The sequence below is a fragment of the Diabrotica undecimpunctata genome, chromosome 9 (assembly GCF_040954645.1).
Source record: "Diabrotica undecimpunctata isolate CICGRU chromosome 9, icDiaUnde3, whole genome shotgun sequence".
In the NCBI taxonomy this organism is placed as follows: Eukaryota; Metazoa; Arthropoda; class Insecta; order Coleoptera; family Chrysomelidae; genus Diabrotica; species Diabrotica undecimpunctata.
Genome location: NC_092811.1, coordinates 112,477,139 through 112,500,717, shown reverse-complemented (window position 1 = coordinate 112,500,717; position 23,579 = coordinate 112,477,139). Strand labels below are relative to the sequence as shown.

General features: G+C 31.7%; 2 protein-coding genes across 2 annotated transcripts in view; both read left to right on the top strand.

Annotated features, from left to right (window-relative positions):
- The first annotated feature begins 862 nt into the window (after nt 1-862).
- Nucleotides 863-1,704, top strand: LOC140449875 (uncharacterized). Its single transcript, XM_072543264.1, has one exon. The coding sequence runs from the start codon at nt 965-967 to the stop codon at nt 1,604-1,606; it is 642 nt and encodes a 213-aa protein (XP_072399365.1). The 5' UTR covers nt 863-964; the 3' UTR covers nt 1,607-1,704.
- A 1,142-nt stretch (nt 1,705-2,846) lies between these two features.
- Nucleotides 2,847-23,579, top strand: part of mfr (ferlin family C2 domain-containing myoferlin misfire) — a 147,316-nt gene continuing 126,583 nt past the window's right edge. The window contains exons 1-6 of the mRNA XM_072545025.1: nt 2,847-3,012; nt 6,726-6,788; nt 6,845-6,929; nt 20,787-20,940; nt 21,752-21,932; nt 22,048-22,401. Of these exons, the coding sequence (XP_072401126.1) occupies nt 2,860-3,012; nt 6,726-6,788; nt 6,845-6,929; nt 20,787-20,940; nt 21,752-21,932; nt 22,048-22,401 (990 nt within the window). The 5' untranslated portion in view covers nt 2,847-2,859. The remainder of the gene's footprint in view (nt 3,013-6,725; nt 6,789-6,844; nt 6,930-20,786; nt 20,941-21,751; nt 21,933-22,047; nt 22,402-23,579) is intronic.

Genomic DNA, 23,579 nt, shown 5'->3' with positions numbered 1-23,579 from the left:
GCACAATGAACTATTTGAAAACTAGTGATCCACTTAATTAAAAGTTAGATCCCAATGCTACAGGGAAGTCTTCTAATAAATAAATAAGTCATCTTAAATTTCCAAACATGTTTTCATTAATAAATGATTACTATTACTAAAATAAACTATTTTATTACAATAAGGTATACTCATGAGCTGGCGAAGCGTTGAGTGGACTCTACAGTGTTCAAAACTTTCCCAAAGGTGTCTTTCCTGTCTTGACCCCCTGGAGGGTATGTAGTGGTCATCGTAAGATTGTGTGTAATTATATTATAGCACAACAATGTCTATGACATTGATTAATATAGTTTGACACTGCGAGGAAATGTTGGAAATAAAAACTTACAAAAGCCTGAGAATGTTACCAAATACTACAGATGAAAACAAGGGTCGAGGAAAGCTGGTCACATATTAAATCAAACATCTTAGACTTCGCTAAAGAAGCTCTGGGCGAATGAAAGATAAATCTCTCTTAAAGCGCAAAAATCGCCGTGGTTCAGTAGAGAGGTAAAAGAAAAATACAAGAAAAGAAAAAAACTTACATGAAGTACATGCCATACAAGTCACATAAACGTACGAAGATTACAAGAGAATTAGAATGTAAACTCCTTTGTTGTTCCATCTGTTTTTAACTGAAATTGTCACCAACATAATTATATCCAATAATTTATTAATATCTTATAAACAGTTTTGTACATTGTCATGAATAAGACCAACTGCAATACTAAGAAATGTTCTGGCAAATGCACTAGTATGCTCGCCAAAAACTGAAGAAAGAAGAAGAAGAAGAAAAGAGTTGCTAAGTAACTAAATTCAATTTTTTGTATAAAACATTTTCAACTTACACATAGTAACAGATATTTAATGTCAACGTTTGTAGAATAAGCAAAACTTGTGAAAACTTCAAATTTATTGATAAAAATTTTTATTCAGTTCCGGTAATATGAAGAGTTGCTTCATAATATGCTGCTACTTAATATTTACTGTAGGACTATCTGCAGTAATAGAAAATCAAACAAATAACCCAGATTCTTTACAAAGTTCCGTTCTTAATATTTTAAAAGAGATTTCCAGGGAAAAGGTGACTGAAATCGCTAATGATCATCTCCAAAATGACGATGGTTTCAAGGCTGCTATTAAATACATGAAAAGTGCTGAGTGGATAAAGCTGATAGAAACAATCAAGGTGAAACCAGAATGGATAACTCTTAAAGATTATATAAATACTTTTGGTATCCCAATAGATACCCTAATCAAACGCGCTGAAAAATTTGTACAAAATGTTACCATTACAGATATACCAGAAAATACTCCAAGAAACTTAACATCGTTTATTACCGATGTTGAAAAAGTTATTCAACCGGCCGCAATTTTGATAAAAGTAACCAAACTACAAAGCAACCCTGAGATGGCCAAACTAATGCAACAACTAAAGACTCCTGAAACTAAGTCCAAATTTGATGAAGCCCTTCACATTCCAGAGATTAAAACTGTTATGGAAGAATTCAAGAAGATGGGACTATGTTTGCACGACCTAATTTCGTTGATTTATTACTTTTTGGGTTGGGGAGAGTTTAAGCTATAAGTTTTAGGTAAAGATTTTTGTTAAATGTTTGATTTCATGTTCTATTTGGATTTCTTATGCACGCTTTAGATTGTAACTATGTTTATGTAATAAAGTTTTTGCTAAATGTCGATTTTTATCTTAGAATGAGACCAAAGACCTGGTAATGTTGCTCAAGTAGGCGGAAAGTAAGACCCCGTAAATAGATTTCTCATATCATCATCATCCAGCCTCAAAAGTCCACTGCTGAACATAGGTCTCTTCCTCATGTTTCCAACCCCGTCTATCTTAAGCCACTCTCATCCAGTTTTTATTTTTTCTTAAATCGTCAGCCCATCGAGTAGGTACTCGATCGACGCTTCTCTTGTCTTCCCTTGGTATCCATTCCAATGAACTCTTTGTCTATCGCCCATCTGTCCTTCTAGCTATGTGTTCTGCCTATCTCCAATTTAGTCGGGCTATCCTTTCAATGACGGCAGTGACCTTGGTCCTTCTCCTCACCTCTTTTTTATTTTTTCTAGCAGAGTTACTCCTAACATGGATCACTCAATTCTTCTCTGTGTGACTCTTAGTTGCGCAGCCGAGGCTTTTGTTAGAATAAGTGGTTCTGCTCCGTATGTCAACTCTGGGAGGACGCATTAATCAAATACTTTTCTCTTCAGGCATGTGGGCAGCTTAATTTTAAAAGTTTTTCCTAGTTTTCCATATGCTGCCCACCCAAGATCGATTCTTCTCTTCGGTTTATAGGACTTAAGAATGGCAAGAGAGATGGTACAGGAACTCGTTGTGGCTACAGAAAATGTAGGCTTAAATATAAACATCTCGAAAACAAAATAATGACAAATTTGGTACCCAACTAGAACATCAGTATTGGTGGGTAAGGAGTAAAACTCTTAGATAAATATCAATACCTACGACATGAAATTATGATTGGCAGGGAAAATCAGACCCATCAGATAGATTTCTATCCATTTCCATCAAGTACAATATTTTGAATTATGACCTTTAGTAGTAATAGTTTAAATACTGCACAATTATTTTCACACACAATTGTGATTATGTCTGTACAGTCTTCTATTCTGCTTAAAATTTGTGTTTGTGCATTAAACTACCGGATTTGCTTCTCTATGTTTTATCTCGTCCTTTGTGACAACTTTCTAGTACCAATCGCATGCCGTACTTAATAGGTTTGCTTACTTAAGTCGTCTAAAATCGGCCAATCTGTCATATTGTCAATTTAAATGTCAACATAATATTATTATTCTTTTTTCATAATGGCGAATAAAGTATTTCTTATTACAGTGAATATTTTGGAGGGAAGGCATTACATTTGGGAAAATATGGACTCTGTAGTTGTCATTAGGATAGATGGTCACCAAAAATCTACAGGAGTACAGAAAAATATGGATTGTCCCTATTACAATGAGGTAATTTATTTTATTCTGATTTAACAGCAATCGATATGGTATCTAATATGTTGTTTGAAATCAGTATTATAAATTTGTAGTTGGCAATAAAAAAATTAGCCACACAGAATAATTTACCAAAGTTATATAGTGTTCTTGTTTGTGTGATACAGTTCAGTGCATGATGGGCAGATTTATTATCAGTAGTAATATTCCTAGGACATTGATAACAGATGAGATAATTTCATGACAGTCGAAAACTCGTTCCTTGGTAACAGCACGAAGCCGAAGGCTGAGTGCTGTTACCAAGCAACGAGCTTGAGAAATTTGTCATGAAATTATGAGGCATTCATCAATGTCCGAGGGATAATCGGCAGATGTTTCGAAAAAAAAAATCATAACTTAACATAACGAAACATTTATTTATTAAAAGTAATCAATTAATTAAAGTCAATCATAATATTATAGTCATTATAGTACTTTTCTTGCAATAGTTTGCACGAAACGTTCCACATTGTCTTCACCGTTGCCTCTTTGAATTCGTCCCCGTTTTTCTTTCTCATATTGACGGCCCAATCTTTTAGTATCAACGCCAATTCTTCTAAGCTTCTATGTTCATTCAACTCATATTCTCGTCCGCAGCAAAATTCTATGAATATTCCCCAAATATATTTGTGACTGTAGGTTGTATTTCTGGGAATTTTTTCTTTGATTAGCGCATTTATACTTTGAACATTCTCATTGCCGAAACGTGACATTTTGAAATTTATTTGGATGAAGTTGTCAAACTCGATCGTGTTGTCATAGGGATTGAAAATTGCACTGAATGCAATTATCAGTCTAATGTTGACATGATTGGGTGAAATTGTTCCACATGACACAAAATGACGAAATTTGAATGGTTGTTAGAACAGTCGAAAAATTATCTCTATAATTAGTTACAATGTTAGACTGAGTTATAATTTGAAAGGTTTAATGGTTGCTTTACTTCTCGTAAAGCATGAATCTCATTTGTCGTTATTATAAGGCAAATATAAAAGTTTTAGTCCACTGCTGTTCAAACGGCCCAGTCTCTCTTAGTATTTTCCCGATGAGGTTTTCCGGATGAATGTGTGGGAGAAATAATGAGAATCGGGTGATAGCAGGTGATATTTTGCCTTAACCAACCCTTAAATTACCAATACACTCTTTAAATTACCACACAGAAGGTTGTACACATGGCGCTCACCCGGTGAAACGCCAGAAAACATCACAAAAACCAGATTGACTATATTTTAATAAATAAAAGATTCAAAAACTTAATAACATCAGTGAAAACCTACCTTGGTGCACATCTTGTCAGACCATAACCCACTTGTCCCTAAGTTTCGTCTGAAATTTAAAAAAATCCACAAATCTAATCCTATAAGATACGATCTCAAACAACTAAGAGATGATGACATAAAGCAAGAAGTACGGAAATATCTGAAGAACAACATCTCTAAGTCAGAAGTAGTTTATGATGTTGACACAGAAATAAACCACTTAGAAAACATTGGGAAGAAAATATTAGACTAATACCAGCGACCGAAAAAGACAGAAAAGAAAAAACCATGGATGACCGACGGTATATTACAGATGATGGACAGAAGAAGAGAATCCAAGCGGAAAGACTACGTTGCATATCAATTTCTAGACAAAGAGATAAAAAAAGCTGGCAGAGAAGCTAAAAATAGAAATCTGTAAGAACAGTGTGAAGAAATCGAGATATTGGAAAGTAAACACGATTCGTTCAACCTCCACAAAAATATCAAAGAAGCAGCAGGCCGGGACACTTAACAGACACTCAAGGAAATCCAATAGTTCATATTGAAGAAACACAAACAACATGGTTGAACTACGTGACAACAACATTTGAAGACGATAGGAATGTCACCATCACACAAAATAAAAGTGACGATACCCTACCACCTATTTTCGAAGAGGAAGTAGGAAATAGGAAGTAGGGAAAAGCCGAGGATCAAACGAGTTCTACTCAGAATTTTTGAAAATTATGGATAAAGACGAAGTAAAAAGACTTACCTTGATCTTCAACAATATATACCAAAGTGGAAAAATACCCCAACAGTGGCTAAGATCAACTTTTATAACAATCCCTAAAAAACCCAATGCCAAAAAATGTGAAGATTATCGAATAATACGAATAATGAGCCATCTCCTGAAAACTTTTTTAAAAATTATACATAAAAGAATATATAAAAAGGGTGAAGAACATATGACAAACACACAATTCGGCTTCAGGGATGCATTTTTTACTCGAGAGGCACTTTTCGCAATACAAGTTCTCTTTCAAAGATGTAGAGACGTGAATTGTGATATATATGCCTGTTTTGTTGATTACCAGAAAGCGTTCGATAGAATAAGACATGACGAACTGATGAAAATATGAAATTCAATTGGTCTAGACAGCAGAGATCGCCGTATAAAAAACAATATCTATTACGAACAAACTACAATTGTTAGAGTTGGGGATCAGTTAACAGACGACATAAAGATAAAAAGAGGTGTGCGACAGGGATGTATATTGTCCCCATTATTGTTCAATACATATTCAGAGCACATTATGAACCTAGCGCTAACGGACATAAACGAGGGAATACTTATAAACGGAGAACGATTGAACAACATAAGATACGCTGATGATACTGTCATTTTTGCAGACAGTCTTAAAGGTCTGCAGACACTTGTCTCCAGGGTGGCAAAAGTAAGTAGCAGGTTTGGGTTTGATTTCAACATCAAAAAAACCAAGATAAGGATCGAGAAGGCAAGATCAGCTTTCGTCAAAAAGAAAACAATCTTTAACAGCCACGATATAAAATTGGAAATAAAAGTTCGTTTACTAAAAGGCTACGTATTCTCCGTTCTTTTATATGGCGTGGAGTCATGGACCTTAACTAAAGCATCACTGAGGAGACTCGAAGCATTTGAGATGTGGTGCTATAGACGCATGTTGAGGATTTCTTGGATAGACAGAGTTACCAACGAAGATGTACTATATAGAATGAGTACACCTTATTACGATCGATACGATGGTCGGAGCGAGGGTCGGTGGTCGGCGCCTCATAGTGTCGATCGTAGAGTACTAGGCTCGAAGATCGAAAAAATACTAAGCTTGAATACTACGGTCCAAGTCTATGGTCCGATACCAGGCTCGAGGCTGGGCGCTGCGCGTTGATGGTTGTACTCGACTCACGGCAGTTTTGGGTGAGTCGGTTTGTTAGATTAGTTCGCATACTAATGTAAACAAAAGAAATAAAAATGTAAACGAAATTTTGTCGTAATACAGAAGGTGCTTTTAAATTAACGGTCGAAAGAAGATTGTTTCAATTGATTCCAGTGCGCACCGTCGACGTACACTGCTATCGCTCTGTAGCGCGCGTTTGATTTTGACGAACGTGCGCGGCATTCGACTGAATGTGAGTTATGCGTCGGTCACTGTTCTAACAAACCATAGCTTAAGGCTACAAGGAGAGTAGATAAAAAGGTCACCAGTGATCGATGGAAGATTGCAACGATTGCAGCACTAAGTTTGATAATTTGTGCCTGAATTGATCTCAAAACGACAGAAAGAAACAATGCCAATAGAAAGGTACAACAGGAAAATATTACGTTACAATGGTTTTACAAAGGGCTGCGGATATTGCAATCACCTGTATATTTAATAGAAAATTTTATTAAAATATTTTTTGTTGCAGTATTTCGTGTTTGAGTTTTACACTACATTGGAAAAAATATTGGAAAAAAATATCAAATTATTGGTTAGTATCAACCTGATCGATATTATAACGTTTTTAATATATTTTTTTTTTAATAGGTAATAGAACCATGTAAAATCTGGAGGAGAAGGAGAATCCTGGGGGAAGTGGCCTTGGACGTAGCTACAGTGTGGAAACAAAAAAGTAAGTGAACTTAATCCGAAGTTTTTGCGTGGGTTTCAGTTTTATTTATAGTTGAATAGTTTTGTTTTTCATCATACAAGCTAGATGCAAGATACAAGATGAATGGCAAGCAAAGCAGCACAAAGTAGTGATAAAAATCTTAATATTGAATATAAGATGTGATTTGATGGTAAATTTAATTAAAATAGAAACAAATATAATTGAATAGTAAATAAGAGACGCAAAATAAGTTGCGATTATGGATTCTGAAAAAAAAATAAAGGTTAAAAAATAAAGTTTAGGTAAAAGGGGAATAAAGAAAAATATGTCATTTTTATTGTGTCAAAATAAACAACTCTTGCTAGTTGGAGAATAACAAATAATAAACTTGATAGTTTTTTCTTAGTTGTGAGATAGAGCTGACCAGTTCAGTCGATTATCTATGGTTATTCCCGATAGTTTAACAGTCTCTTTATTATCTAAATCATTATGTAAATTACTTGCAAATATAACAAAATTTTGCAATTTGTCAGAATTAGGTTTTAGTTTATTTGCAGCAAACCATATGCTAGATTTAGTAGAAACATCTTCATAAGACATTTTTAAACTATCATTTTTTCCTGATATAACGTATGTCGTATCATCTGCGAATTGTATGGATTTGTAAAAAGATATAAATTTAGGTAAATCGTTGACATAAATAATAAACAAAAGTGGTTCTAAGGCCAAACATTGTGGGACTCCATGTTTTATGGATAGAAAATCGGAGAGATGACCTTTAGACACTACCGCCTGGTGTCTGCCACATAGAAAAGAAGTCATAGACTTAAGAGGGATACCTCTGATTCCATAGTAATTTAATTTTGGAGCAAAATGTCGTGTGAAACGTAGTCAAAAGCCTTCGACAAGTCGCAAAGAGAAATTCCTATGCGATTGCCTCGGTCAAGCCCCTCAATCACCTCGCTCACAACATTAAATACCGCGTTCGTAGAATCAATCGGGGAATTACCTTTTTTGTATATAGGTAGTGAATTGCTAAAACTGGTCAATGAAAAAAACAGATCTTTTAGTCCAACTACCGAACAATATCTATTCCACAGGAATCACTCCACGTGAAATACTGACATCAACATTTATTTGTCTACCAAAGAAAGTAAATGCCATAGAATGTAGTGATTATCGAATGATCAGTCTAATGTCACATACCTTAAAAACCCTGCTAAAAATCATACATAATAGAATACACGCTAAGCTGGAGATGGATATTAGTGATTCCCAGTTTATATTTCGGAATGGAGTGGGCACAAGAGAGGCACGTGCTGACCCAAAGACGTTTGGATGTTAATCGAGATCTTTATGTATGCTTTATAGAATACAACAAGGCATTCGATGAGGTAAAACATGACCGACTTATAGAAGTACTCAAAAACAAGAATCTGGATGTAAGGGATGTAACATTGATATCAAATTTATACTACGGTCAACGATCAAATGTAAAAATTGGAAGAGAAGTGTCAGAAGAAGTGGAGTTAAGGAGAGGGGTCAGGCAAGGTTGCATACTGTCGCCGTTATTGTTTAATGCTTCTTCTGAAGAAATCATAGGCGGCCAGAAGATTGAGAGATTAAAAAGATATGCTTACTTGGCAACGATAATCACAGAAAATAACGATTATACTACAGAAATAAGAGTCAGAATTGAAAAAGAACGTGCCAACTTCGTGAAAATGAAATAGATTTTATGCAGCAAAGATCTGACATAGGCCCTCAGAATAAAGCTAATTAAATGTTATGTACAAAGTGTACTCTACTATGGAGCTCAATCATGGACAATAAACCGGAATACAATAAATCTACTTAACGCGTTTGAAATGTGGACATTTAGAAGATTGTTAAGGATTTTATGGGTAGATAGAGTCACGAATACAGAAGTGTAAAGGAGAATAGGCAGAGAGAGGGAAATGGAAATACAAAAAAAGAAAGGAAATTGCAATATCTCGGACATGTGATGAGAGGCGAAAGATATATCTTGAGATTCATAATTCAAGGAAAAATAGAGGGTAGGAGAAGCGTCGGAAGACGACGCGTTTCCTGGTTGAAGAACCTGAGAGAGTGGTTTGGTTGCAGCTCAAGGCAATTGTTCAGAGCTGCTGCCTCGAAGGTCAGAATAGCCATGATGATTACCAAAATTCGTCGCAGAGATGGCACTTAAAAAAGAAGAAGTACTTTTCAGTATTTTAGTACTTCTGAAAATACTCCAGTTGATAGAATTAAATTAAAAAGATGAGTGAAAGGTGTTAAAACTATTTGGTAAGTTTCTTTTAAAATTTTGCTATTCATTTCGTGAACGTCCCTACAATAAAATTACTAAGAGACTATATTATTTGAGAGACCTCTTCATCCACAACAAAACGAAAAAAAATACTTGCTGGGAGAAGGATGATTTCTATAATTATTGAAGAGGGCATTGATATTAATAGTGGGAAGAAATGTTATATTCTCTGCAATTCTATTAAAAAATTGATTTATTTCGTCTGGAAGTAGATCAGATTGTACCGAACTGGATCTTGTATTGTTTCTTTCGAAATTTACTATTTTCCAGCAGTCTCTATGCTTATTATTGGAATTAGTAATAAAATCACAGTAAACTGACTTTTTAGCCTTTTGTAATTGTCGATTATATATAAATTTTTGTTGTTTATACACTTTGAACAAATCAAGATCCTTAGTGGTATCTGCAATGTGTTTAATAAGAGAAAGATTAGATCTGTAAGACCTTAATTCATCATTAAACCATTGCACGGGTGTTCTTTCAGCAGTTTGTTTTACTTTTTTGAGTGGAAAATGTTTTAATATTAAGTTTTTATAAATTTCGGTAAGAAAGACTGTCAAAAAATCAGGATCATTATTAATATCATAGAAAGAGTTCATCTTTATACTAGCTAGCGCACGTTGAAGCTTCTGTAAACCAGAAGAAGTAATAAACTGTTGAAATGTTTAATTAATGTAAACAACTTTGTGCTCAGAGTCAATACATAAAAATTGCGCTGGATGGTCAGAGAAACAGGGTTCAAATACGCCCACTCTGTAGATATTTTCAGAAAAATTTGTCATAATGTTGTCGATGCAACTACTGGACTGGGATGTGATTCTAGTGTAATAGTAGCATTGTTTAAATAGGACTAGTTAGACAATCCTTATGGAACAAACGTTTGATTTTTATTCTGCCGTCATATGGCGGCCTCTAGTCATAAATTTAAAAAACTATTAACAGAAACTTAATTCTCAGCAGGATTCTATTCGAGTATATTTTTACCTGTCTGGTAACTTATGCAAACCTGTACACGGGTGCCAGATTGTGAAGAAAATATAAGATTTTAATAAAATGCTTATTGTTATTATAGTTGTATGCGTTTTGTGAAACATAACTTGACTATTTCGAGCGAATATTTCAAATTGTTTTTCTACTTTGAGACTTGATAAATCTAAACCGGTTAGTAATCTATTTAAATGAAGCAGTTAAATGCTGCCTTTTTTAATTTTCATTAGTTTACCAGATATTTAATTTGGTTATATGATTTGTTATAAAAGGATTAAATATTTAATTGAAATAGACTCGACTGCTATCGTCTTAGAACACTCATGCGGAGGTTTATTTTTTAGTCAAGACTTGAGTTTTATCATTGTTTAAAAAAAAATCTTTTTAAACAATGGTTTTATGTATGTTTTAGGAAAATTAAATTTTCAATCTTTTAATCTTTAAAATGACGTTTGAAAATATAGTAAATTTATGGGTATGGTTTTTTTATAATGGTTTTGAAACAAATAAACAGATCGATATGCCACAACAAGAGGCAACACATATTTAGGGACAAATTAATCTATGTGTTGGGATAAAAGGAATAATAATTAACAAAACTTTAATAAATAGTACCCTTTATTTTATTTATTTATGTATTTTATAATATACACACCATTTTTGTATTTCTGTTTACATAAATGAGAATGTTTTTTTCAATCAACTCGCCCGATATGACTGTTTATGCAAAAATTAAATTCGCGTTATTTTAATAGTTAGATAACACTTATGAAAATTCTAATATCTACACCATAGACAATATTAACAAAATAATAATTCAAGGTAAAAAAACAAAACAAAATTGTTTACATTAATAGTTATAGAAATCGATTGTAACATTGTTTGCATGAACTAAAATAAGCAATGTATGAGTTGGATCTATGTATGAACCAGCAATACTAGTTTAAAAATATTAGATCGATGTTTAACTACAATGGTATCAAGTCCAACAAACGTTATGATAGCAAAGTGTTCAAGAAAAACTGCAGCAGAAAACTGAGTTTGTGGCTTTCGTGCAGTTTGTACAGATTTTGTCCTAATCTTAACCAGTCTCCTTTTTTAGTGCTGTTATGCGTGTTTTAAGAAGATTGATCCGTATTCGAGATGCATGTAATCTCCTTTAAAGTGTGTGATAATTATAAAATCTTTTTTTCTTGATCAATGGTGATAACGGCATATCTAAAAAGCTCATCAACAAAATCGTCAAGTTCAGAATTATCACTGTGCGAAACAGTATTGGCACTGGTTGATGGTTGTTTTTCTATTGAATACGTATGAAAAACGCGTGGTGTCGTTAACGAACCTTCCTCTTCTACCTCACTATATTTTTTTGGTATAACAGTACTGGGTAAATATTTTGCATTTAGATATTTTTGGTCAAAATGCTTACTGCATAGATTTTTTTTTAAATCGGGTAGCTCCAGACTTTCCAATGCAGCATTACCTACAACAATATTATTATTAACACAACTGAAAAAAAGCAACTTTCTGCACAATAAATTAAAAAAATAAGTTCTGTATTTAAGATATAGATAACTTGGCAGTTATGCCAATATATGTTTATATCTGTATATATATATATATATACATATATATATATATATATATATATAAATATATATATATATAAATATATATATATATATATAAATATATATATATATATATATATATATATATATATATATATAAATATATATATATATATATATATATATATATATATATATATATATATATATATATATATATATATATATATATATATTATATAAGAGTAAGAAAAAAAAATTTTAGATAGGAAAAAAAAGAAATTAATTACTATTTAAATGGGAATAAGCCACAATTAAAGGTTAAAATACGTTTATTGACGTTTCAATTTCCACTTTGGAAATCGTTCTCAAACATGTTTGTTTTTTAGAACGATTTCCGAAGTGGAAATTGAAACGTCAATAAACGTATTTTAACCTTTAATTATGGCTTATTCCCATTTAAATAGTAATTAATTTAAAATGCCACAAGAAAATAGCTTCAGAACAATATTAGGAAAAAAAAAGATCCCATATCACTACCAAAAACAAATTTTTGATAGTCCTATGGGATCTAGTCATGGATGATGTTATCAGTGATTGTATCAACAATTACACTTTTTTCATTCCTTTTATTAAAAGATATGTAGATGATTTAGTTTTGGCACTTCCTAAGCACAAAATTAATGAAATAGTCAACATTTTCAACAATCATAATCAACATATACAATTTACAGTTGAGGAAGAGGTAGATGATTCTCTAGTTCCTTAGAGAAGGTTTCAAGTCCAGTGATTTATACAGGTTGGTGAATTGTTTGCAGTCGGTAAGTTTGGTATGGTTGATTCGTAGTCTTCTAATAGTCGATGCTTCTCTTCTAGTTATGAAGTCTGGGGAGAGATGACCAATAAAAGATTGAAGTTTATGAAAAGTTGTTTTGCTCTTTTGCTATAAGTTTTGTCAAATATCCTCTACTGACTTTTTAAAAACGAATTTCGAGATTCGTTAGCTAGTTGAATTGGGGTGACTTCAGTCACCCCATGGTTGGTAGCTTCTTTGGCAAAATTATCTGCTGTTTTATTACCAGTAGTTCCGGTGTGAGAAGGCAGCCATATGAGAGAGACTTACATCGTAAGCAGAGAGATTTTGGTATATGTCATGAATGTTTTGAACTAATAGGTGGTCAGTGAAAATTGTATTGACTAAATGGATATATGAAAGTTAATCTGAACAAATGGCAATATGTCTGTTTTGATGGGAGATGCATTTAAAAGCCAACAGAATACTATATAGTTCACCTGTGCAAACGTTGCATATTAAGGGTAACCGAGATGATCTTACAAGTTCATGTTTAGTGGTTACTGCGCAACCAATACCAGTGGTAGTTTTAGAAGCATCTGTATAAAAAATTCAACTCTAAAAATGCTTTCTTTATAAGAAGGTTAGAAGATTCAAGTTTGTTAAAAATGGTGAGTGAGGTATATATTGAAGGGAGATCTTTAGCCCAGAGGGGAAGTAAAGTTAGAGGAAATGAACTAGTCTGAAAAAGGTCAATATTTTTAAGTAGTGGACAAATTAATTGAGGTATAGGTTTTATGATAAGGTGTTGGTTATTGTTAGTGGAAGAAGACGCCATTGTGGCAATTAGGGAATGAACGGGATTAAATGGATTTGCGGATGTTGATGCAGCATACGAAAGTAGAAGTGATTATCGTCTTAGGGTAGGAGAAAGTTCATTAGATTCACGGTATACACTCTCAATAGGACTAAAGCGAAAAGCGCTCAGACCTAGAAGAAGTTTTATCGGCACCCCATTGAAGATGACTGAGGGTTTTAAAACAAACAAACAAACTTTTAAAACAATTGGTTTTAAGTTCAGAGATTTGACTCTTTCAATTTAATCTGGAGTCAAACATAAAACCGAGAATTTTACATTAATTAACAGCAGAAAGTAGAGAATTGTTAAATAAAATTTTGGTTAAGGGAGTGAAAATTCTTCTGGAAAATTTTACTAATTTGGTTTTGTTCTCAGTGAGTGATAATCCTAGTTCGTTAGATCTATCTTGAAGTAGATTTACTACACTTTGTATAAGTTTATATGAGGTTGGGACCTCACCAGGGTTGAGTTACCAGTGGATATGATAACATTTGCCATGTTATTATATCCACTGGTAGCTTTAACATCCTAATATATAAGACTAAATAATGTAAACTAAATTGTAACATATAACTTTTAACGGGTTTTTACCCAGATATTTAGCGGCTCAAAACATGTTCACCTAGACACCGATGATGGAATATAGATTCCAAAAACCTTTTGTCTTCATGACATAGCCCATTTGGGTTTTTTAATTTATATACCTTTTATAATGGATTTTTAACAAAAATTTTTTTCTGTAATGATTTTTCTTTTATATTAGTATAGATTAGGGCAAGATCTTTCATTAACGATTGTCAGCGGTATGTCAGTGGTAAATTTACTGGCTTCATTTAGAGGGTCGTTGGTGCCTAAGGAATTTTCGAGAAATTTTTCAAGATAATTCTAGAAAACCCTAATTTTTGTAAATTTATAGGATTTGAGTGCAGCTTTTAGTTCGAAATAGTTTATAAAAGAGTTCGGATAATTGGTATCTTGTGAAACTAAGGATGAATAAGGAAAGGGTGAAGGAAGAAAAGAGTATATATGGTTAGGTCCAGATTTGTTCCAAAACTTTTATTTTATCAAGTATAACTTTTTGATTAAAAAAGGGATTGGATATTTTAAGGTTATTTTTTATTAACAATTTATTTTTTAAACTAGACTTGGGCTAGTATTTGAAGTACATAAAGTTTTCTTACTTATTTAAATATCGTGTCTAAATTTGGCAAAAGATGAAGTAAAAATATACAAAGAGCAGAAAACTCATGATATATGCCTATTGATCATCTGATGTTCCGTATTTCTTAGGGACTGTTCGATTAGTGAATGCGGGATGGAAGGAGATACATTTGAAATAAGGATTCTTTTGGTCGCAGAAAGAAGCCTGCAGATAAAGATGACGGTGAAATTAATTATGACGTTCGGTGTATTAGTTGATCAACGATGTCAGTAGAAGTGAGGAAAATGTAGATTCGATTATTCGAAATGCGAGATTTAAAAGTAATATTTTTTGGATAAACTATTTTACCAATTTCTTTAATATATTCAAATAAAACAGTATTCAAAATGGAGTGCATGACAATAACTTGTCCCCTTTTAGAAAACGAACGGGAAGGAGGTCTAGAGACTGCGGCAACGACATATGATTTTGGGTTGAAACTGGAGTTGTTTTGTGTAAATGTAAATATTTAATTACTGTTCATGATGTGTAGTTCTGGTTACCCAGACCGTAACACAATACCTAAACGTGAGTACCTAAAGGACCCTCTCCCAAACTGGAAAGAAAGAAAAAAAAGGATCCCACCTATTTCTTGGGATTTTCTCTGGTTTTCTTTAATTAAACCAATATAGCCACAATTAAATTCGACTATTGAAATATAAAACCAAATTTGATACTCGTCTCCTTATCACATTATGATTAAAGAACTTCGCTTCGTATTGTTAACTCGTCGATGAATTAATTTATCTGTTTAACACTGTTTAAATCTTTAAAATCCATTAGGAACTTTAACAAGGGTGTTTAACCTTTGACAGTTATTTGATGTTTTTTGAATCGATTATTTGAAGCTTTATTTATAAACTTCATCATTTTATTAAACTTATTATTAAAAAAACGGTTTGCAAAAGTGCTTTTTAGCTTCTAAACATTTATACTACTTTTGATATTTTTCATGTCATACGGCTGTACGTAGGCTCAATGAAAAGCTGGCGTAAAAGCACAATTTAAAAAAAAAACAGAACTTTCTATAACCACTAACAAGAAACAAGCTGAGATATTGCAGCGGACAGATCTCCCTTGCATTTTTCTGTGGCGATATTTTACGAGTACCATTATTTTTTTGTTTCAAAACTAATTTACTTCTTCACTGTGTATGCTATTGATAAATCGAATTATAAAAATTAGATATTCTTTTACAATGTTCAATTTTCAGCTCTTAATGTGCAATTTAATGAAAATATTTGCAATTTCTTAAAAAAAAAATGCTATTTGATTTTCTCTGGGCCATAGAAGGTTTTGGTTTTTTTTTTAATGTTTTTTTTTTATTAGCTTTATATTGAGCCTACATACAAGTGTATGACATAAAAAAGTCAAAGTTATTAGAAATTTTTATATGCTAAAAATTTGTTACTCTTCAAACTGATTTTTAAAAACAAATTTATTATATTCTTGATGGTTTTTTTTTAAATAATTTAAAACGAAGCCATAAAAAATCGATTGCTATTTACAAAATATCCCTAGAGTGACTGTTTGGACAAGTACAGTTGTTTAAATAATCGGTCTCCTGGATAAACAAATTGAATAACTCATAAACTGTATGGTCGTTCTGTATGACATTTAGCACACTTTAAAAACTCATTAACTGCCATAATTTTAAATAGTTGTATTACATATCGTTATACAAAAAGAAAGTTATTAACATTTATAAATTATACTTTAAAAATAAGGGTTTTTAAATTATCTCGGTCAATTCTTTATGTATTTTAATTATAAAAATATCAATATTAGAGAACATTTTATGATCTATAACTTTTATTTTAACGTTTTATGCGCATAAACTTTTTTCACTTTTTACGATTGTTTAAAAAAAAAAGCAAAGCAAAATTAGCTAAAGTCTTCACATAATTGTCATCACTACCCCTCATATACCTTTTAGAGACTTTAAATATCTGTTTAAGATTTTTTTCAGCTTTTTTAGAGTTGTAGATCATAAAAAGTAATGTAACTTTTGAGAGTATCTAAATTTAAATACAAGAAACTATTAATCGAAATAGTTGCAAAAAACCTTATTTTTGCAGTTATTTATAAATTAAAATAACTCTTTTTTGTGCAAAAACATATAACATAGCTCCTTGAAATTATGGAAATTAATAAGTTATTACAGTGCGCTAAATGTCAATCAGAGCAAATAGTTTATAGGTTATTTAATCTGTTTATAAACATTTATATCTTTGATATCGTTTATGCCACAAACTTATATAGAGGCTAATGAAAAACTGATGAAAAACACACTTCCTAAAAAAAAACAATCTTCTATGACCATTACGAGCCAAGAGAGCATTTTATATTTAAAACCAAAGCATTTTATTCTTAAAATCATACTTCCATTGTCTATTAACAGTAAAAGATGAAAATTGAAGGGACTCTAAATAAAGATCTGAATTGTGCGATCCAGCTTACAGATGGCATATGCGGTAAAGAAGTAAAAATTTATAACCCGTTAAAATGATGGTACTCGTAAAATACCTCTTCGGAAAAGTAGAATGGAAAACCATCTGAGCTCCGTTTTTTTTTTAGATTTGAACTTTTTTAAAATAAATCGCGCTTGTAAAATTTGCAATATCTTGGCTTCTGTGGCACGTAAAACATAATTTTTTTTTAACTGGGGTAGCTCAACAAAAAGTTGTTTAAATAATCGCTTTCCATGATAAACAAATCGTCACTATTTTTATTAGTTACATTACATACCATTATGCAAAAACAAAGTTATTAAAATTTATAAATTTCTGCAAAATCAAGGGTTTTTTGCAACTATTTTGGTGAATTCTTTATATATTTTAACTTAGAAACTCACAAAAGGAAGAACTTTTTGAGATCTACAATTTTTATTTTAACTATTTTTCTCTAAACTGGATAAAAAACGTTTTATAAGCAAAAGAATGACCTCTCACTTTTTAAAATTGTTTAAACAAAAACAAACCAAAATATTTGTATGTCTTCACAGATTTATTATTAACTAACACTCGTATATCTTTTAGAACCTTCAAATATCTTTATAAGATTTTTACGTGTAATCAATGATTTTTTTACAGATGGACTGGTGTATAAATTAGTTCTCCGATAAAGATGAACTTATTTCTACTTTTCAGTACAATAACTAAAAATAGGTAGCTAAAGAAATACATATTTAAATATCTTATATTTTGTTTATGTTTATTAACTTGATATTTATTCACTAATTTGTTTTTCCGAAGTTTATTATATCATAATTATAATACCAACGAAAACGTAAAATTCAAATGATGAATGAAAAAAAAAACATTTTTTTAAGTTAATTACGTAACGGAAACGGTGTAAAATAAAAGAATATAAAAAAAGTTTCTATTTACTTACCAGAGTGTAATATCCATGTTTGACAAGCCGAAAGATTTTTTGTCGGAAATCTGAACATTCTTAAACCATGAATTTTGTATGATGATAAACCACATTTGTGATAACAACAAATATTTCCAGCCATCTGTAAAAAACGATTTATTTATTATGGAAGTAACATTATTTTAATTTAAAATCACTTTTTTCAAATATTATCGAATGTATGTATTATCCGCTAAAATTTATTTCTAAATACCTAATTTGTTCATTTCTCATACAAATGTTTTTTGTTTTAAACACACAGAATTAAAATGTTTTACTTACCTCGGACCAAATTTTTGTAATACACTTTCAAATAAAATAAAATATTTAAATTCTTTAAACTTATTTAGATATAGGAAGATTTAGAAGCCACAGTACGTTTATGTACAATTTTAGTTGACACGATATTTACTAGTTGATAGTAATAACTCTATTTTAAATGAATATCTTAAGTGATTCAAGGTCTGTTTTTTGTTACATGTTTATTTGTAAATAAACCTGTTGCTACTATGTCAGTGAAATATTGCAACGCTGGTGAATTTAATTCAATGGATCAAAAATGGACGTTAAGTTTAGTCTTTAACTTTTTCACATAGCACCATCTAGTATAACGTATATCAAACAAACAATGGTATATTAAAATCTATTGAGACAGAAAGAGTGGTGACATCTAGTGACTGTCTCAATTAGAATCAAACAAATTTATACATTGCGTTGGCTAACTAGTTCTATTTAAACAATGATAGTAGTATATCGTAGTAGTAATTCTAGTATAAGAAATTAGCTAATGAAAAGCCGGAGATGCTAATTAATTTTAAATTTTCTTCACTTTGCCAGTACTTCGAAAAACATATGACGTCATATAAATTTTGATCCGCAAAAAAACATTGGTCATATCGACTTTGTTTGAAATACACTGCAAATTTACATGAAACAAGCGTACCGTACCTGGTCGAATTAGTTTATTTTGATACAAAATTGTAGAAGTTTCTAGGTCTCTTCCCCCGTCTTCTTTACGTGCTGAAAATTTCTTTTGAAGTTAAATCTCCTAACTGCAATTTCTTTGGGCCAAATATTAGGTTTGTAGACTTTGTCAATTTTACCGATAGGGACAGATACCTTATATGTACAGTATTTGTCAGTTCTATGCCATTCCACGCAGTTAAAAGTAATTGGGTACCTTTCATATAAACACCTATGTGGGACACATGTACATGACCTTGTCTAGAAATGGTGTTTACAGTAGACGATTCGTTGCTTACAATAATCGGTTTGTATTTGTTTTCTTTTTTCGATTTGGTACTTCAAGATGAGTGTCCTGTTTTAAGATTGTTTTTATTTTTTTTTGTTTATCATTCATGTATGAATGGTCGACTTGTGTTTTTGTTTAATGACAATTTAATGGGTTCTTGACTGGTATAACCTGAGTTGCTCGGGCCTGCTTTACTTATAGTTTTTTCGCTTGAGGACGTTAGTATGGGTATGGCTGAATTTTTATTATATTTATCTTTTAATAAAGAAATTAAATCTTGTTGCTCGTTCGTACGTTTTTCTAAATGGAATAATAGTTAAAACGATCTTAGCTATATTGTAAGCAAACTGCAAGAAGAATATGAAGTGGCAGGTCTAAACATGAATATGACAAAATGTGAATATCTCTCAGTGGGAACAGATGAAATATGTGACCTAGTTATGGAAGACGACAAAATCAAAGGCGTGCAATCCTGCAAATATTTGGGAGTCATTTTCAACAAGAAGGGATATAGCGCAGATGAAATCTTAGTTAGTAACTATGAGACGTCACCAAAGCCAATAGAAACAAACTTATGACAAAAATGGATTATCTGAGACGAAATGAAAATGGAGCGAAATATTATTGATGACATAGAAAGAAAACAATTTATCTGGTTCGGACGTGTTAAAAGAATGCCAGAGTACAGATGGCCTAGAAGAGTACTGGAATGGATCTCTCCTGAAAGAAGAAAGAGAGGATTGACGATTACGGAGAAGTTGGCGCAACGATATTGATGAAGCAATGTCGGCAAGAGACTTAGAAGAGGCAACTGCATATGGCAGAAAAAGATAGAAATTGGGGGCGGAGAAGCGGCGACAGCCGTAATCAATCCGTTATTATATATATATATATATATATATATATATATATATATATATATATATATACGATAAGTAAATTACTGCTGCAAGTTCACTTTTCATTTTAATTAGTTCCTAGTTTGTTTTCATTCAATAATCACACACAATCTCGTCTAGGTTATGTTCAACATTGAATGCTTTATTATCTTTTTGCACAGTTAGTGTTAATCTATTAACGTACTCTGATAACTGATAATTAGAACCGGATAGTGGTAACTTTAAATTCACTATTATGTGATTTGTTTCCTGCTTAGAAAGGACTATCAAATGAATTTTACACTCTAGAAAATTACGAAGAGGAGCCGAATTAGAGTAAAAAATTGTAAAAAATATAAAATGATAATTCAACTACAGCCAACTTTACGTTTCTGCAGATCTTTTTGAAAAATCTAAATCTACAGTTTAAATTTCCCTTTTTGATATTACTATGACTCGTTTTACCTCAATAATATACGTTTTACCTTCAGTCTTTGTTCTGATTTATAATGAATACCATTTATAATGGTAATATTTTTTACCCAGCTCTAATTAGTTGATCCATGCATAACGTTTTGTTTTTTTTATTTTTAGGCCACCAGTTTTATCACAAATGGGCAATTCTAGGTACTACAAAACTAGATGATTTTACTGGACCACGAGGATATTTAAAAGTAGATATTTGTGTATTAACCAAAGGTGAGGTTCCAAAAACACCGACCAATATTATAAATGACGAAATCGAAGGGTATGTAAAACCACATTCACAAGGTGTTTAAAAGTAAATATAAATTGAAAAGAAATTATTTTCTTTGTATAATCATCTCACAAAAATAAGATACTAACTCCATAACCTCCGTCTCATAAAGCACTTTTAAGTATGCCCTTTATGGTTTCAATTGTACTGGTCGTATTTCGATATATTTTTTAAAAAACATTTTTCTCTTTAAATACCTACCTTACACATATTTTAATTTACAGAAAAATATGGGATTGATTTACGGTAAACGAACCCATGTATAAACATAACAAAATATAATTTAATTGCGATCAGTAAAAAATTATAAAAAATGAAATGAATAACATTGGATTACAAATGAAAATGCAAATTATTAATCAAACGTTGCAGCAACGAGAAATTATGATACTACAAGGGCATTACACATCTCGATCATACACGCTAAGACCATCAAATATCATCGATCTATATTATTTCTTCCCGTGATATCAAAACTTTATAGAAAGTTACTACTAAAAAGGCCTAAGCCAATAATCGGAGAAATTTGATTTCACTTCATCAATTTGGATCTAGAGAATGACATCCTAGCATTAATCAAGAGCACAGGATCACTGACATAATATAAATGTCCTTTCTCGTTAAAAACAACATTTTATCACAAAGTCAGTTCGGCTTTATATCTAATAAATGTACCAGCAATGCTATGTTTTCTTTACTACATGAGGTCTATCAAGCACTAAACAATAATATCAGGAATGTACAACTTATGTTTAAAAATGCTATAACTTAATGCTTTAATAGATTATTTTTATTCTTTTAGTAATCTACTTCTTCCAGAAGGTAAATTTGCTGAAAGGCAAAGGGCAAAATATATTTTTGACATATATAAATGCCATAATTTAATAGAGAAGCCTGGACTCTTAATAGGAGATACAGCCTCGGAAGAGTCTCAAAAGAAAAAATCATCCGTATATATTGCAATTACTTTTGCAGGTGCATGTGTAAGTAAAAAATGTTTCCCTTCGTTTAATACTCATATTCTTAGTTTTTTATTTCCATCAAAATAACCCAAAATAGACTTCATCTCTCTCAAATTAACACTTTATAAATTTCCAGATAAAAACGTCTACTAAGAAGAATGCCTCTGTTCTAGAGTTTAACGAACGGCTAACCATAGCCGACCTCTTTCCTCCTCTATGTCAGACAATAAAAATTGAAGCATGTCTTGGTGAGCCTCTTCGAAAAACCGTGCTCTCCCAAAAGCAAATAAGTTTAAAGCATATCTCAAATGATAAAGATGAAGGGTTTCTGCCAACATTAGGCCCTATCTACTTACATTTATATTCAAAAAATCCTATGGAAGGGTATGCTGGATCCATTTTAATTTCTATTACTACGGAACTAGATACCGCGCTGATATCTGACATGAAAATAGAGACAAAGATTGAAGCTCTGCTACCGCTGCAAGAGGTAAGATTCTTAAAAGTTGAAACCTAATGAACTTTAAACTATACACCATCAGTTATATTGTGATTTCGGTGTAATTTGTACACGATTATTCAGGGGCGATTACACGGGAGAATAGGGAATTCTCCCTATTATTTATGTCTTTTGTGTAGTTTGGGTTTATCTTTTTTATGTCTTTTGGTTGGTGTTTTATTCGAAGTTGCCCCTCCAAGGCAAATGTCTAGATCCGCCACTGCTATTAATTAAGAACAGAATAAAACCTAAGTATATATTTTAAATACCTATAATGATGGTTATTTTTTGTATTAACGTATGCTTGAGAAAAATGCTATAAATTACAAAACTTAACATGACAACTCTTGTTTTACTGCTTCCAACTCTCGTAGACTCGCAGTTTGGTTATTCTCTTCTCTTCATTAATCTTTTGTCTATCTCTTATTCTTCTTTTACCGTGTTCGTTATGGTTACTTCTTTAAGTATTTAAATTCTGACGAATTTTTTAAAAACATAGACAGCCTCTGTTCCTTTTATTTTGATATATTTGTTATTATTTGTTATGTCTCCTCTTATTTTCATATATTTCGTTTTTGTTTGGTTTAATATTAACCTGTATCTTTTCGCTTCTTCTTCAGATTTCTGGAAAAGTTTTTCCAAACGTTTTTTTGTTCTGGCTAGTATCACCACATCATCCGCGTACACTATGCACTGTTCCCTGCCATTGAAAATAGTCCTGTTTGTGCTTAAATTTGATCTTCTTACGATTTGTTCTAAAACTATTCATCGTGTTCCTAAGCATTATTCTCACTAGCCTTATAAGCTTTTCTGGTATTTCTACTGTTCTCATGACCTCATATAGCATCGTTTGATTTAGCGAATCATATGCTTGTTTAAAATCGATAAATAAAGTTTTGTTCGTAACTATTATTTTGTATTCATTTTAACATACTTATTTGATCAGTAGTTGTTCTTCCTGATCTAAAACCTCCCTGGTATTCTTCAATCACTTTGTTATCATGTTTTATTAATCTTTTGCTAATAATTTTTAGGTATTTTATAGACTACTTCTAATAGTCCCTTACCTCTATAGTTCTCGCACTCCGTTTTGTCTCCTTTTTTATAGATAGGACAAATAAGAGCACTATTCCATTGTTTCGGCATTTCTTCCTTTTGCCAAATTACTA